This window comes from Ctenocephalides felis, unplaced genomic scaffold (genome assembly GCF_003426905.1).
Source record: "Ctenocephalides felis isolate EL2017-DRISC unplaced genomic scaffold, ASM342690v1 CF-g0.4_SCAFFOLD_01886, whole genome shotgun sequence".
NCBI classification, from domain to species: Eukaryota; Metazoa; Arthropoda; class Insecta; order Siphonaptera; family Pulicidae; genus Ctenocephalides; species Ctenocephalides felis.
Window position 1 is genome coordinate 69697048 of NW_020538040.1, and position 16548 is coordinate 69713595.

Here is a 16548-nt window from a genome sequence, read left to right on the forward strand (position 1 = left end):
GACGTAAGAGCTAATATCAAAAATATCCCACACATGAGAGAATGGTAAATCGATGGATTGCTTCTCATGAAATAAGTAGTCATAAGTCTTGACCAACAGCTTATAGAACAAGCAAGAGTTCTGATTACTGTTCAAACAATTACAATAAAAAAAATTTTAAACTAACGTGTAACAATTGCGTCTGCAACAGATTTATGTGTAAAAGAAACAAAACAACTTAAACTAAAAATAAATTATTTCAATTATTAAGATATCATGAAATAATACAAATACATATCAATGAAAAATGTCAAAGTTTTAGAATTACATTTAAAACAAGTATTTATATTTTTTATTCAGAAAAGGCTAAACGCGAGTGAAATTTATTTAAATATAAACTATTTAATTTTCTAAATAATTGACTTTAATGAAGAAATATTTATTAAAATGATCCCCAAATAAATAATACTAAAGCATTTTAAAATATTAATACGCTCTCGCTAAAAATTAGTAAAAGGTACGCAAAAATGATAAAAATAAAACGTAAACAAAAAAGTAATTATTTGGATATATTTCTGATTTCAATGACTGGTGTCCGAACATTACTAACTAAAATATTAAAAACTAAAACTAAAAAATTATAAATTATGAAAAATGGCTGTAAACATAAAATCTTAACTATAGGCGAACATCAGTTCTTAACAAATCATTTTTCTAAGATCTATTGCATTTTTTTCGGCTTGACTCGCCATCAACCCCTCGTGCAGACAAGAAGGTTCTTTGGCTAGTGAACGCGTACAGAGTTCGGCTGCCTCCAACGATCGCCACAGTAGTTCGTGCCTGCGTTCGGCGTTTTCGCATCTTCGCGCTTTTTCCGCTAAGGCCGAATGCAACTCGAATCGGAGCAATCCCAGTAATCTTTGTTCACCTGAAAAATTTATAATAAATTCAGTTACGTTTTTATGAACGTTTTTATGAAGAGCTATGGGAAAAATCCAAAAACCCAGAAAAAAAGAGCTATGGGAAAAATCCAAAAACCCGGAAAATGGGTGCCACAGGAATGGAATGAAATGGAGATGGAAAACCAAAGAAACAATTACAAAATTTTGCTTCAAATACATTACTAAAAAATATTTAGATTGATTTGTTACTAGCGTTGAAAAAATCATGGGTTATCCGGGATAACCATGAACATCGACTGCAAAGCCAGATCAATTTGGCAAGAAGAGAATGCTGTATGTTTGATGAAACCAGAGTGGCGTAGTTTATTATGAGTTGTTGAAACCTGGTGAAACTGATAATACTGACCGCTACCGACAACCCTCAGATAACTTACCATAAAGAAAATAAATGAGGTTTGAAGATATGGATTATTAACAAACTAGTAACAAATTGATAATTTCCTTTCCTTTAACATGAAAATATTTTCATGGTAAGTTATATATATTTTTATCGTAAGTTATCTGAGAGTTTTTCAAATTTATTATGATATGAGAATACAGGTGAGGAAGTATGAAGTGAGCTTTTTTTGTACAAAAAAACAAATTTTTGATGGGAAAGGCAAAAACTATTTTATTCAAAGCAAAGCAAAGCAGAGGCTGCTATTGCCAGTCGCACATTTTGTCCATCTTGTGGATATCACGCTAAAAGAATTTTTGATCTTTTGAAGCCAACCAATCTGACACCCTATTTTCGACTTTCTCGTGGGAATCAAAGCGCTGCTCACCTAATGCGTGGTCCCATCCATAAAAATAAATTGTTGTCAGAAGGAGCTAAGTCTGGTGAGCACGGGGTGGAGTAGCAGCCCCCCAGACAAGGTCTTTGATTACATTCAGAACCGATTTTTTTGTGTGCAAGTGCATGTGATGGAGCAAAATTAGCTTATCGTATCTTGTGGCCCATTGATCACCTGTTGTCGGTAGCGGTCAGTATTATCAGTTTCAACAGATTTCAACAACTCATACTAAACTATGCCACTCTAGTCTCATCAAACATACATCATTCTCTTTTTGCCAAAATGATCTAGCTTTGCAGTCGATGTTCATGGTTTCCCGGATTAATCCATGATTTTTTTAATGCTAGTAACAACTTGATCTAAATATTTTTAGTTATGTCTCTGAAGCAAAATTTTGTAAATTTTTTCGGTTTTCGTTCTCCATTTTATTCCATTCCTGTGACACCCATTTTCCGGGCTTTTAGATTTTTCCTATAGCTCTTAAACGGTAAGTTGTTGTTTGTGCAACATTTAATATTTCTGTCATTTACTTTTGAGTCAAATTGTCATCTTCATCTAATATAGCTCGAAATTCGGCATTTTCAAACTTTGTTGGTGGTCTTCCACATTTGTCATTTCTCACGACATAATCATTTTTTCAGAGTCATTGAAACCATCTTTTGCATGTTATTATTGATAGAGCATGATAACCGTATGCTTCGACAAATATTAGATGTGACTCTGTGACTTTTTTTTAATGTAAGCAAAAAAAGTAATGCTTTCCGCAAAGTTCGACATTTTAACAAGATAAAAGAGTATGATGTTGATTCAAGAACTTGATGTTAGTAAATATGCGTAACAGATATCAGGGCAATAAATTAAAAAAAATTAAGGCTCGGTCACAACAAATCTTTCCTATCAAGACATTTGTGTCTAGACGCTCGCGTCTTTCTTTTGCACCTGGTAGATCAACGTGATCGATTATAAAAGTTTAATACCGTAATTACCAATAACTAAAAACAAGCATAGTTGTCTATAGTTTTTGTAAAAATAATACGTTTTAGTTATAACTAATATTTCTGGTTATACAATAGCTACTAGAGCTCTCAATTATCATACATTAGACGTTATGGTTATGGGTAAAACATATCTATACCTCCCATGTTCAATATAAAATAGTTCAATATAAAATACTATGGATACTATACATACATAGTGCAATAGTGCTTAACTTCTCAATCAATTTTTCGCATAAATCTATTTTGAAATTAAGATCCTCTGGAGTCAAATGTTTAATACTATCGTACCCTCCCGAACCCAACTGATGAGCCAAAGCAACTTCGATGCCCAACATTGCATAATGACTAATTGGTAGTCGCGAAGCATTTCGTGACAGAAAACTATAAATAAAAAAAAACACCAGTAAGGCATAATTTCTAAAATTTAATAATAATGTTTCATTACCTTGTGTTAATAAAATACATATAATTTACCTTTTACAAGAATCGATATTATCCCGATCTAACAAAAGAAGCTCTTCGTGTACAGCTTCTAATATTTTTTGCACTTCACTATTGGGTATGCTTTTTCTACAATTATTACATTGCCAGTCTGAATTCCAATTAATAGCATTTGCGATAACTGCGTTTTTACTGTTTTGTATACAGTCATCACTTTTAGTGGATCCATTTTGCCTTACAGAGTCATTTATATCTTCATTGTGGTTTTCGTTTAATTTTGTAGAACCATTTGTTAACGCTGAAATGAAATAAAATTTATTTATAAAAAATAATATTGAATTGTAAATTGTATCTCATCTTTTACAAAAATTTTTGGTATTGCTTCAGATTTTAATTGCTTTCAGTCAACATAAAAAATTTACTAAGTTATGTTTCAATACAAACTTTTCCTTTATATTTTAAGCTAAATCCTAGATAAAAAAGCTTAAATTTCTAGAATTAGAGTACAACTTTTTTTTAATAAAATTCGCGTGAAATAAATTATTTCAAGTATAACAAAATTAGCAATAGAACTAATAATAATTTTTTAATACTAAATATGTACCAACACATGTATGGATAGAAACATGCAATTTTGTTTGAAGACATATTTTAAGCAATTTTTATTTTATTTATTAAATTAACTTTAAAAATTAGTTTTTTATCTTTATTACACGGAAAAAATGTGTAATAAATAATAATTAAATAAGTACATCTTTATTTTAAAATATGTATATGGAAAAAGCGCCACATTTGACAATATGATACGAAATGAATCACGTGTTTATAGGGCGAATAATTTAATATTTTGTATTTGAATATATAAAAAATGAGAAAATGTATATGTTTCTTTATAATTACTAATAGATTTCTGTCGAGTTAAAGATGATACAAAAACATAGGTATCGTAGTTTCATATACATAGATATCATACGTAGTCTTTACCAGTGAGCCATATAATTCATTCACAATTAATATTTTATGTATTTATTATTATAACTATTCATTGTATTCTATTCAAATTATATGTTACCTTCTGATGCCGTTTTGGATTTTGTAGGTAGCACATACCCTCCGCATTTCATGTTAGAGCAGTAAAGTGCACTTGTGTATGATCCAAGTTCGGTGGGATCCATACATCGTTGGCAGGAGCATTGGAAGAACTTATTTTCAAGAAGATCTTGTTGTCTGTTGAATTTAATAGATTAAAATCATCACTTATTCTTATCAAAAGTTTTAAAAACAGCGCATCGGCATATTGCCGTAGAATGGTTTATGTAGGCCCTACATAGACCATTCTACGGCAATCCCCTACATTGTAGGGGATGCAATAGCTGTGCGATCAGGCGTTTTACACATAAAATGCAACTTCGCTCGTATTATTATGTGCCATCGCAAAGATGCAGTTATGATAGCATTGTTTTTTTATATTTGGTTGTTTTTTAGAACGCCTGACTGCGCAACAACTACATAGATTTTTTGCAGTATTTAGTACCATTATGTATTAGAACATAACATTAGTCTATTCTACGGCAGAATCGACCACTATGTCTCTAATTACAAGATAAAAGTGATTTATCCTATTACCTGTCTTTTGTTCCCCATATTGAATCTGTATAGCAGATGCTTAAATGTTCTCCCGGCGCAATATCTCGTGCTGCCCAAATTGTAATTTCACTTGTCTTTTCGTCAGTAAAGCTTTTTGTGCAATTCGCCACGCAGCTATGTTCAAATAACGAACCAGCACCGGCATAAACGGCTACATGAGGAGGTTGCGACAGGGGCACTTCATGTCCATTAACCTGAAAAGAAATTAATTTAAATATTATTTAAAATAAATTATGCATATAGATATTTATGCATTAGGGTAGGGGTACAAAGGTCCATCTTAGCTTTTAGTGGTTTTACTATCTAAACTCTAAACCACTTAAATTTTTGCCTTTTGCGACCCCATTTACGATTGGGAGTTTTTTGACGACCCCACACACATAAAAACATTAATGAATATTTTTAAATATAAAATTATATAGTTTAAGAATTCGTACAAAAAACATACAAAAATGATATAAATATTTGACATTTAAATCTCTTGAGACACCAGAATTTTTCCACGCGACCCTGTTTGAGGTCGCAACCCATAGTTTAAGATGGCCTGCTCTAAACCAAAGTAACTACATCCCAATACATGACAAATACCAGACAAACAACTATCAAACTACGTTTAGTAAAATTCCGAGTTGAATTCTAATCATAGAAACATGTATTTTACTATTTTTTAAACATTTATAATTTGTCCCTTTTTTCTTTATAGGCTGTGTAAAAAGAGATAGCTAGAGGGCAAACAGTTTCAATATCTCATTTTTCATTTTAGAGAAAATAATAGCTACAAAGCAAAGTTATAATTATTGGTTGATTAGTTTTGGTTGGTTGAAATTAAAGGTAACCACGTATCCAAAAAGATGAATATTACATAATGTGATAGATTGGACCAAAAATTCGTCAACTTCGGCAAGTGTTTTTGCTATTTTTAAACTTGGATGACTATTTATAACAAGTGCTAAATTAAAGATTTTATCACATATCACCGATATTTAATTCACCTCCACTCCCGTACCTATAAAAAATCGTGGAATTTTGAAATATTTTTGAAAAATTTTGGATTTTTTAAAAAATTACGTAAAAAATATATACACGTGATATCTTACTAGACCCTCTCTTCCCAACGTGTTATTTTGTGATTTTTTTTGTTAAACTCCTCCCTTACGTGATTAATGGACGCTCCTGATATCAATGAATATTGCAGAAAAATAGGGTAGGGCGGGGCTAGTTGAGCAACTTTTTACTTAAACGGATGTAGCTCTTCAATGAAAAGTCTCAATAAATTGCTATACGGCTTAATGGATAAGTTGTTTATTGCTTAACAAAATTGTTAATACTATTTTTTGGTAATAAGTAAAATTTAAAAGCTACAGCTGTTCAAATGCAAAAAGTCAAGTATGCTCAATGTACCCCATAGGTGGGGCAAGTTGAGCACTGAGAAATTATAATGAAATCATAGGTTCAATGTCGATTAGTGATGAAATAAAATTAGTTTTTAATAACCAGTTCTATATTCATAGTCTTTATTGACAGAGAAAACAAAACTTATAGTAACTTTCTTTGAATAATTAACCAAAAGTAGAATCAACAAAACAATATCGTATCTTAGGAATTATTTTACCATTAAATTTAGTATTTTTGTTTAAAATCATTATTTCTTTATATTATTCATAGACTTAGCTTAAATCTTAAAAATAATTAATTTCTGGAAGTTAATGGTAATTGTCTTAGTGACAGAATAAGATTAGCAACTATGCTCAACTAACCCCAACTTGGAATTTCAAAATAAAAGTGAGTTTATAAAAAAACAGTGGGAATTATACCCAAAATCTCTGTGCATATCAAAAGTACTATAATTATATGGAAGAATTACATTTACTTGATTAAAAATAAATAACGTTTGACTAAACCAGACGAAAACTCGTGATGAATTACTTTTTTACTTTTTGGTCTCAAAATAAACAAAACGCCCGTGAGCCTCACTCATTTGTCCTGCGGCCACTAGCGATCGCGGAATGTTTATTTCTCCCAAATCTCTATCTTTCCGCCATAAAATTCCTAAACGGACGGTGAATAGTGTTCGAGATATTTCGATTGCTCAACTTGCCCCTATGCTCAACTAGCCCCGCCCTGCCCTATCAATGAATATTGCAGTTCACAAACAAATAAAAAAAATCTATTCGACTGCACTTCTAGTTAGTTGCGCTTAGGTCAAACAATTTTAGTGAAATTATTACTTGTAATATTCCACAAGCTCTCAATATTTCGTCGTCTTTGAACGGATGATTGGGAAACAATCTCCTCATAGCCTGTACTACATATATGTTATCATCTGCCCACTGCCTTGTATTTTTCCTTAATTCGCAATGCGATTCTAGTGCATTTAATTTTTCCGAATCATTTTCCAAGAGTAGCACTCGAAGTGGTGTTACCAATCGGAACAAGGGATGCGGCGTCACCCAATTCGACACATTTACCTGAAAAATATTAACAATCATTTGTTGAACATATATTTTTATATCAAATTCAATTATATTAACGTTTTATAAATGTAATAGTTAGTGTAATTGATTGATGATTCCCTCAAATTATATTAAACTGATACGCATTATTATAGACAGTTTTAGTTTATTATGTAATTTATATATATGTATATATATATATATATATATATATATATATAGAGAGAGAGAGAGAGAGAGAGAGAGAAGGTCGGGCAGAAAAGTCCAATTTGATTTTGAGCAATTATATTGTTAAAACTAAACCAATTAGATCACGACTATCTGACTATAGTAAAACTCCTAGTTATAACTACAAGTCATCATTGTAAAACTGCGTTTTTTGCTACTTTCCAAAAATTTGTTACCTGGTCCTTTTTATCTCATAGGCGGGTTAAAATGGGACTGCGAAGGGGCAAACAAGTCCAATGTCTTATACTTAATTCTAGAGGAATATTACGAAATAATAGCTACATTATTCATCCAATGCAAAATATAAATTTTATGGGTATATTTTGTACAGAGATAACACTGTATATATTATAACTTGGATCTCGTATCTCGTCATAAATGTTTATCTGCAGAGTTGGAATAATTTATTTAATTTATTCGTTCTAAAATTGCATTTTTCAACCTAATTTACTTTTTTATTTTTTCTATTTTTTATTGTTTACACATTTTCCAAGGTAAAGGTTTATTTGGTTCTTTTTATCCCACCAACGTATAAGCTTTTATAGAGGTTATATAGCAAATTCTGTTGAATCTAACTTAAAATTAATAATACATCTCATTAAACAATTAAATAACATATACTTAAAAATTATATTAAGGTCTGGTAAACTAAACAACAATGCTCACAACCAAAACAACTAACAATGAAAGAAAATAATTTTGTTATGGATTTTCAAACATTGCCGTTTATTTCTCAATAGCTACGTCGAAAGAATCCAGGTGATGACGGGTTATACATCATTTTCCCTCTACTTTTTAATATTGTTGTTAAAAAATTCTTAACTTTACTTGTTTTTGAAATATCGGTAGTGGACCTTTTTACCTTTAACCCCCGCTTCCCCCTATACTTAATCCTAAAGACAAAAAAATTAAGTTTCTCGTTATTTTCTTTTCAACCTTTCATCGAAATGCCGTATAGCAGCAAATTTTCATTGTATCCCGCAAATGTGTATTGTGGCCGCTAATGATAAATTTAATTAAAAGAAAATTTACCATTGAGATTATACTTACTTTTCCACGATATTTGACGGTAAATTCACATTCAGCCTTATGCTTAGAAGTCTTCTGACACTCTATATCACAAAATGGCCAGCCGCAGAATTCGCATGGTATAGAGTTCGATTCGTTAACATTCTACAAAATGAATTTAAGAGTTAGTTATAATAATAATAACTAGTTAATATTGTTAGTTCTTGCTGAAAATATAATAAATAAGCCAAAAGCACTCAATAAAGTATGGATTTGAAAAGGAATAATTGAAATTTTTTATAGACTTAAATAGACTTAATAGACTTGAATAGACATCAAAATTTCAATAAAATATTTTTGATACTAAAACAATTACTATTGCCAAAAATCAATTAAATAAATATTAGAATACCTCGAGGCATCCCATGCAAACTGGTCCAGTATTCTGTGCGGGACCCTTTACAGCAGGTTTTTCTTTTAAAATAATTTCGCCTGATTTTATTGTTCTACTTGCAACTAAGTATCTGCCTAAGGTATCGCTTTTTTCAACCTGTAAAGTGTAATTAAATTTGCAATAATTATATATTTATTGATGTATAACAAATTCAAAAATAATGTGAAAAAATTACAAGGTTACTAGAAGATAGGCATTGTTTCATAAAAACAATAAAATGAAATAATAAACTAAAAGTTACACAAAAAATGCTTAGAACATAATTTTATTGTGAAATTTTTAGTTTATTATTTTATTTTATTAGTTGTTTTTTTATGGAACAAAATTTAAAAAATTGCGTGTTGTGTTATTTTTTTTGGTTTCTATTTATTCTAGCAATCTTGTAATTTTTTTATAAACTTTTTGAAATATTTTTTTTAGAATTTTTTAAACATGCTGAATGATAACGCACATACAGTATCGAAACGTTCATAATAAATAGTTCAATTATTTATTGCTTTTTATTTCGACTATTAAACATTACTAGAATATGTTTTAACGTCTTTCAAACATTATTTATTTATTTTTAATAAACATAAACTTTCTAATAGTTTTTGAAAAAAATGGTTATGGCAAGCTTCAGAAAGCTTCTCTGTTTACATCTGAAAAACGACAAAATACCCGAAAAGCTAATATTAAGCAAATAACTTATTACATCGTTGATTCTCTAGATTACTTATGAACTACTATTTTGCGGTATGAAATATTATATAAAGCATTTGTGTTATTATTTAATTGTTTTTAGATCAGTGATCTTACTTCTACACATACATAATATACCAAAACACGAATTAAACTGAAACAGGTATAATGCAATAAAATCAGTAAATACTGCATGGCCAGTCAGGATAACCGATCATGAATATATAAAACCGATATGAATATAGAAAATATATTTAATTTTTTTCTGTGACTAAATTATAGTTTTCCAGAGATTCCAAGCTTATGTGCTTCAAATTTTATTGCTGTTTCCGACAGTTTATAGAAACACTCTGTTGTAAAAATAAAACCCAACTAGTATCGAATATACTTCCTTCTATTATTAACTTTAGTTTGGTTAGGTGATCATGTTGTTTCGGTCTGTCTTCATAGTTCCGACATTGTGTAAGACAAATATTTATGAAGTCTAGCAACTTCATGATATATGAGACCGTGAGTTGTTATAGGAAATAATTGATTAAAAAAAAAATTAATCATCTTAGAAATGGATAAATGCTTTAAAACGACATGAATATTTACGTTTTTTGTGTAGTATTAAAAAATTAATTTTAAAATTAAATAATCATCAGTTTTATATATTTCTTTAAAAATTATTTACACAGACTTGCATGCTATTGTTCCTGTAAAGATTTTATTAAAATGAAAAAATATAACTCGAAAAAAATAAAGTCCAACTCTACCTCGAAAAATAAACATTGAAATTTGTGAATGCAATATTTGAAAAATGTAATTTTTTGGGTCTGTCTTCCCAAAAATTTAATCAGTTGTTAATTTTGTCAATGCAAATAAAATGTTTTATAAATCATTCAAATGAGACTCTCCGTTATCTCAAAAACTGAATTACCATTTTTGGCACATTTTGCCCCGTATCTTTGAAATGACCTGTTTTTGTCCAAAACTAATCAGCGTCTTTTCTTCAATATCAAAACTATTCAAATCGGTTGATGCATGTTCCCGAAATCGTTGACAAAAATTTGTATCAGCACAGACACACACATTCGCACACACATACACGCACACATACTCACATATCCATTTTTTTGGTAGGCCAAAATGTTCAGAAATCTTTGCAACGTAAAGATATATAATAAATTTTTATTTACCATTTTAGTGCGAATACTATAACTTACCCCACGTATAGTTAAAAAATAATATGTGCAAATAGATACATTACTAATAATTATAAGTGCGCATAATAACAATTACAGATATGTATATAAAGTAATATAACTACTTTATTTATACGTTACACATTTTGCTAGAATTACAATATTTTCTATAATAAGTTTAATGCTCTCAAAAAGAAAGTATATTATTGAGAATTTTTGTAGTTTTATTTTGTAAATTTACTATGACATTATCATAGTTGAAAAAAAGACGCAAATATAAATATAGAATATCTCTAAACAATATTATTAGTGTTTTGTCATTATTTATTTTTACCTTGTAAGGTCGGCATAATTTCTTATGCGTTTTCCAATGCTGAATTTGATGTTCCTTATTGCAATAATAAACCAGCGAGCAGCCGGCGCATCTTTGGCTGGCTTTGCATTTGCATACTTCGCAACTCGGCCAAAATTCGCACATGGCGATCTATAGGGTTGTCACTACTACTTGCACTTAAATATTCGGTCGATTTAATAAATCTAACAATAAAAAATAATTAAAATCGAATCCTTCTAATTATGGTTATAAATACACCTATCGATCTTCTAGGTGTTACACTGTTTGTGAAAATATTTTTTTTACCAAATTTATTAATTTTGCATTTACACCATATTATAAACCCTAAACTAAAATTGCTTATATCTACAATATTTTTTTTATTATTTTACTTTCAAAATACAATGCTACAAAAGGTATGTTACAGTTTAGAATTTTTATTGTTAGTATTTTATGTCTATGAGGGAAATATGTAGATGAGATGGAAACTCCCTGTTTTATGATCAAAACTAAATTTTTTGTGTGTATAAGCTAGTTTGTTTATTTAATACCAATACAAAAAACATCATTGCTTTTAAACATTGTTTTTAGTTAGTGAGGAAAATGGGCTTTTTAATAGTGATTTTTGTTTAGCACGGTTATTCCATATAAAAATGAATTTTTTGAGTTACACGTTTTTTATATAACATATCTTCCGTGTAAAACGGGGGATAGATATAATAATATTTACGAACCATGTCGTTTTCTGCTTTATTTGATATTTTTAATATAATATGTAATAATATGTAAATAGAGATTACTAAGAAATTAGTTGAATGTCTTAAAATTTAACACACCAAAACTATGTTTTTCTCGTCATTCTAATATTGAACCAAGTACTTTTACAAATTCTTCTCATGTATTTTCGGAGGTAGTATGCAACATCATAAACGATAAATGAATACTGCTTGTAAAGTCAGCATCCTGTATACAAGTTATTATAATAACGCGAAAGTAATTCTTATAACGTTTATTGTTGTTAGCCATTAAAAAATGACACCAATTAAAAATATAAAAATATAACCAACTAGAAATATTAAGAATAGTGTGTAAAAGTTGTGTAAATAGAGATTACTAAGAAATTAGTTGAATGTCTTAAAATTTAACACACCAAAACTATGTTTTTTCGTCATTCTAATATTGAACCAAGTACTTTTACAAATTCTTCTCATGTATTTTCGGAGGTAGTATGCAACATCATAAACGATAAATGAATACTGCTTGTAAAGTCAGCATCCTGTATACAAGTTATTATAATAACGCGAAAGTAATTCTTATAACGTTTATTGTTGTTAGAGTTTAGTAACTTTTACACACTATTCTTAATATTTCTAGTTGGTTATATTTTTATATTTTTAATTGGTGTCATTTTTTAATGGCTAACAACAATAAACGTTATAAGAATTACTTTCGCGTCCTCACAGAACATTCTTTTAGTTATTTTCTATCTATATCTTAATATTATCTTTTTTAGCATAATAATAATTTTCAGATTGTCTACAAGTAATAGTTTTCGTTTTAATTAGATATAATTTCTTTATGATATATGACAAATATATAAAAAGCAGTTTATTTTATTTGTTAGTATGATGGCTATATGTAAAAATTACTTGGCTTTTGTTCTTCTGTTTTGGCTGAAGTTTAGTCAAATCTTAGGTATTTAAAACTAATTTCAACTAAGTGTCTAAATAAAACATTGACGGATAACTTTGCATCTTAATATATAATATCGAGGGATGCAAATTATCAATAATATTAAGTCACTTTGCATGAAGTTCGTTTTGATAAAACAGGACTGTCATACATGAATGTTTCGAAATATATAAATATTTGTAATAACGTTTTAAAAATACTACTTAATTAATCAGAAATTAATTGCAATGTTAAATAAGTTGAAACTTATTCTTAACAAATCTTTGCTATTACTTATTATGCTATGATGAATTTTATTTATTCAATAAATGCTAAGTTTTCAATTCAATATTCAATAATAAAGCTAACATAAAAGTAATACTAATGTTCTTCAATATATTTAATTGACGAAATGAAATTTGCTATATTTATACCTTTGAAGTCATCGTTAATGATACATATTCACGTCATGTTCAAAACTAATTTCCAATTTATCATTCAAATAATTAAATTATCTTTTGGCATTCAACCAATCGTTTATCCTCTTTCTGCAAATCGAAAACTTATCGAAGCTATTCCTTTCTAATAAAACAACTAACTGGTGAAAGACGCAAAAATTGTGATTGGATCTACTTTATATTTTTTGTAATATAAAGTACGCTATTTCAATATTTGTCGTACGTAAACTAGTATTAGTAATTTATATTTTTAATAAACTCTATAATTGAAACTACAATGCTACAATAACAAATTATATGCGGTTGCATATAATATTTTTAAGAACTAGAATAACTTTTTGTTCTTACAAATTTTCTAACGTATAAAAATAATTTAATTCTAACAAAATTTTCGAAAAATATTTAATAAAGCTTTATAGATACTCACATTTATTTTTTTTTAAATGTAACGACAATGTTAATGTTATTATAACAACAAAGTTAATGCATAAACAATTCTTTATGAACTACCAAACATATTTTTAACACTATATATTATTACACCATGCACTGATAGAAGTCTTTTAAATTTTACTTTAAATTTAGCACAATTCACTGCAATTTTTAATTTTTGCTGGTTTTAACTATTAACTACACTGTAATATTAAATATAAAAATTTATTAATGTCAATACAATTGTTTTAAGACTTATGTCGGGTTCGAAAATTTTCGAACCAGAACACTAATCGACTATTGCTTGTTCTTAGAGTAAGAATAGAATAGAAAATAATTGGTAGCAAGTCGTCGTGACCGGCAACGGTTTTATAGAGATCGCCTGGTGGTCAAATCGCGCGCTATACTATTATCTAAAATATCTTCTTTTACTTATTCATATGAAAACTTCAAATGTATCCATTACAAAATAATCATTTATTCATAAACATCCATTTTCTCTAATAAAATCTACCTGTGCTTTTATATTATCAGAAGCGCAATATTCATTATTTAGACTTGTGTATTCATACATATATTTCTCTTATTTATGGTATTTAATAATTTGCTCTATTACATTAAATTTTTTGAAATTAACTAACATATACAAGGTGTATAACCAGATGAGATATTAAAAAATAAAATAAAATTTTACATCAAACTGCATTGCACCGCAGTTTTGTTTGCATTGAACTGCATTGCACCGAGCAGATTAATATCAAAATCTAAAACTTTTAGAGAATTGTTTTTTATGAATTTGGAAACATTTGAACCCCTGGGAGCAATGAAATTCGAAAATGTCCATATTAAGGACCACCCTATATATATATATATATATATATATATATATATATATATAATTTTTTGCCATTATCAGTGGACATGAAAAATTAATAATACTCCTCCTTTGCACGATCTTTGTCATCTCAAAGAAATATTATTTAAGTATTATTACTGGCTGTTGTACTGCTACGTAAAATTTATATTTTTTACAAATTCGTACTATCATTGTATATTATATTTACTGTGAAATTTTTTATATACTGTAATAATGTCACATAATTTTTTGCCCAAATGTCTGAAATGTGTTAGCCCGCGCTGACCTGAGGACTTGGTAAGTAGGCCGACGAAAGACCAGTGGTCAGGGCTAAAAAATGTGCTTGTTACTATCAATTTCTGGAACTACAATGACCCATCTTTTTGAATTATTGAGCATAATATTATGTATATTTTTATAAGAATCAAAGTTAAATAATATTTTCTAATATCAAACATATATGTCTGGACAACTCATTACCCTTATCCTTAAGTGCACTTTTTGTTTGTACCATTCAGTACAATGATGGAATTCACTGTTTTCAGTTGTTACTACATATAACGGATATCATAATAGAATTCGAGCAGCGTTAGTTGCGTATAATATATTTTGTTTCTATTTATAACCATACAAACCTACACCAGGCGTCTAGTGACCAGAGAATCTGACTCTGACTAGATTGAAAGGTGCCAACAATAACCACGCTCAACGCCACGCATGCTACACGACATTAGACATGACAACAATTTCTTGAGACGATATAGCGACGAGATCTATTTGCAGTCGATTATGTACGTATTGTACATACACACACGTACACACACACAAATATATATATATATACTAGCAAACCCGACGAACTCCGTTTCGCCACCAGATGGTTTCGTGAGAAAGATGAAGAAATTTTTTGTTTGTTTTATATTTGAAAAAAAAAATTGATTTTATTGCACAACAGTAATGAATTTATTTCGATTACAAAAATGAAGTGTTTTTTAGTTGAACTTCTCTAAGTAAATGAAAGTGAATCCGCATACTATCCGTTTCATGGAAGTGATCTTTGGTAAACCACATTTCCGCAAAGCGGATGGTTTTCCAACTCGTGAACAGGCAACGTATAACTGCCCGAAAAACAATGATTTTCTAAATAATCTATTTGAAATTTATCCCGCAAACACTAAGCGATTGGCTTTGCGACTTGTTATTGCAAACGCAAGGCGAACTGGAAATTGCAATCGTTCGAAGTCAAACCAAATTGCCAGCAATTTTTGATTGAATGGTGAAATTCAGTGCGAGTACATCATTATACTTTGCGGCAAAAATTGTTTGTTCACTTAACCAAGCATAATTCTGATAATTCTCACTAATGTTATTACTCGAATTTTTAATTACGGTGCGTGAAGTTTCAGCAATTTGCATTAAGGCACGATGCCATGCACCACTAATTTTCTTAGCTATGAACCTTGCGGAGCTCGAGACCTTTCCAACGAATGCAAAATTGTCGAGATCGGTTCGTGCGCTGTCGAGTTATATCAGGAAGGAAAATCCAACTTATTTTTATATGTAGATATACGTAGATAATCTATTTGAAATTATTTAAAACAATTGTTGATTATTTTCATTACTCGAATTTTTAATTACGGTCCATGAAGTTCTAACATTTTGCATTAAGGCACGATGCCATGCACCTTGCGGAGCTCGAGACCTTTCTAACGAATGCAAAATTGTCGAAATCGGTTCGTGCGTTCTGGAGTTATTTCGTCAGGAAGGAAAACCCGACTTATTTTTATATATATAGAATATATTTTTATATTATATATAATATATATAATATCCATGTCATATAATAAATGTATCATTATGTATTAGGGTGGTGCTTAATATGGACATTTTGGAATTTCCTTGCTCCCATGGACTTAAATGCTTCTATATCCATAAAAAAAATTTCCTATAAGTTTTAGCTCTTAATATTGTTTTTTAGATAGTGCA

General features: G+C 29.3%; 1 protein-coding gene across 1 annotated transcript; it reads right to left on the reverse strand.

Moving 5' to 3' along the window:
* Window positions 1-575: 575 nt before the first annotated feature.
* On the reverse strand, window positions 576-11289 carry LOC113375283 (SET and MYND domain-containing protein DDB_G0277331-like). Its single transcript, XM_026615224.1, has 9 exons — window positions 11146-11289; window positions 8902-9039; window positions 8532-8654; window positions 7029-7268; window positions 4780-4994; window positions 4226-4380; window positions 3187-3451; window positions 2906-3093; window positions 576-907 (listed from the first exon to the last, which is right to left on the reverse strand). The coding sequence occupies exons 1-9, from the start codon at window positions 11287-11289 to the stop codon at window positions 678-680; spliced, it is 1698 nt and encodes a 565-aa protein (XP_026471009.1). The 3' UTR covers window positions 576-677.
* Between the last annotated feature and the right edge of the window lie 5259 nt (window positions 11290-16548).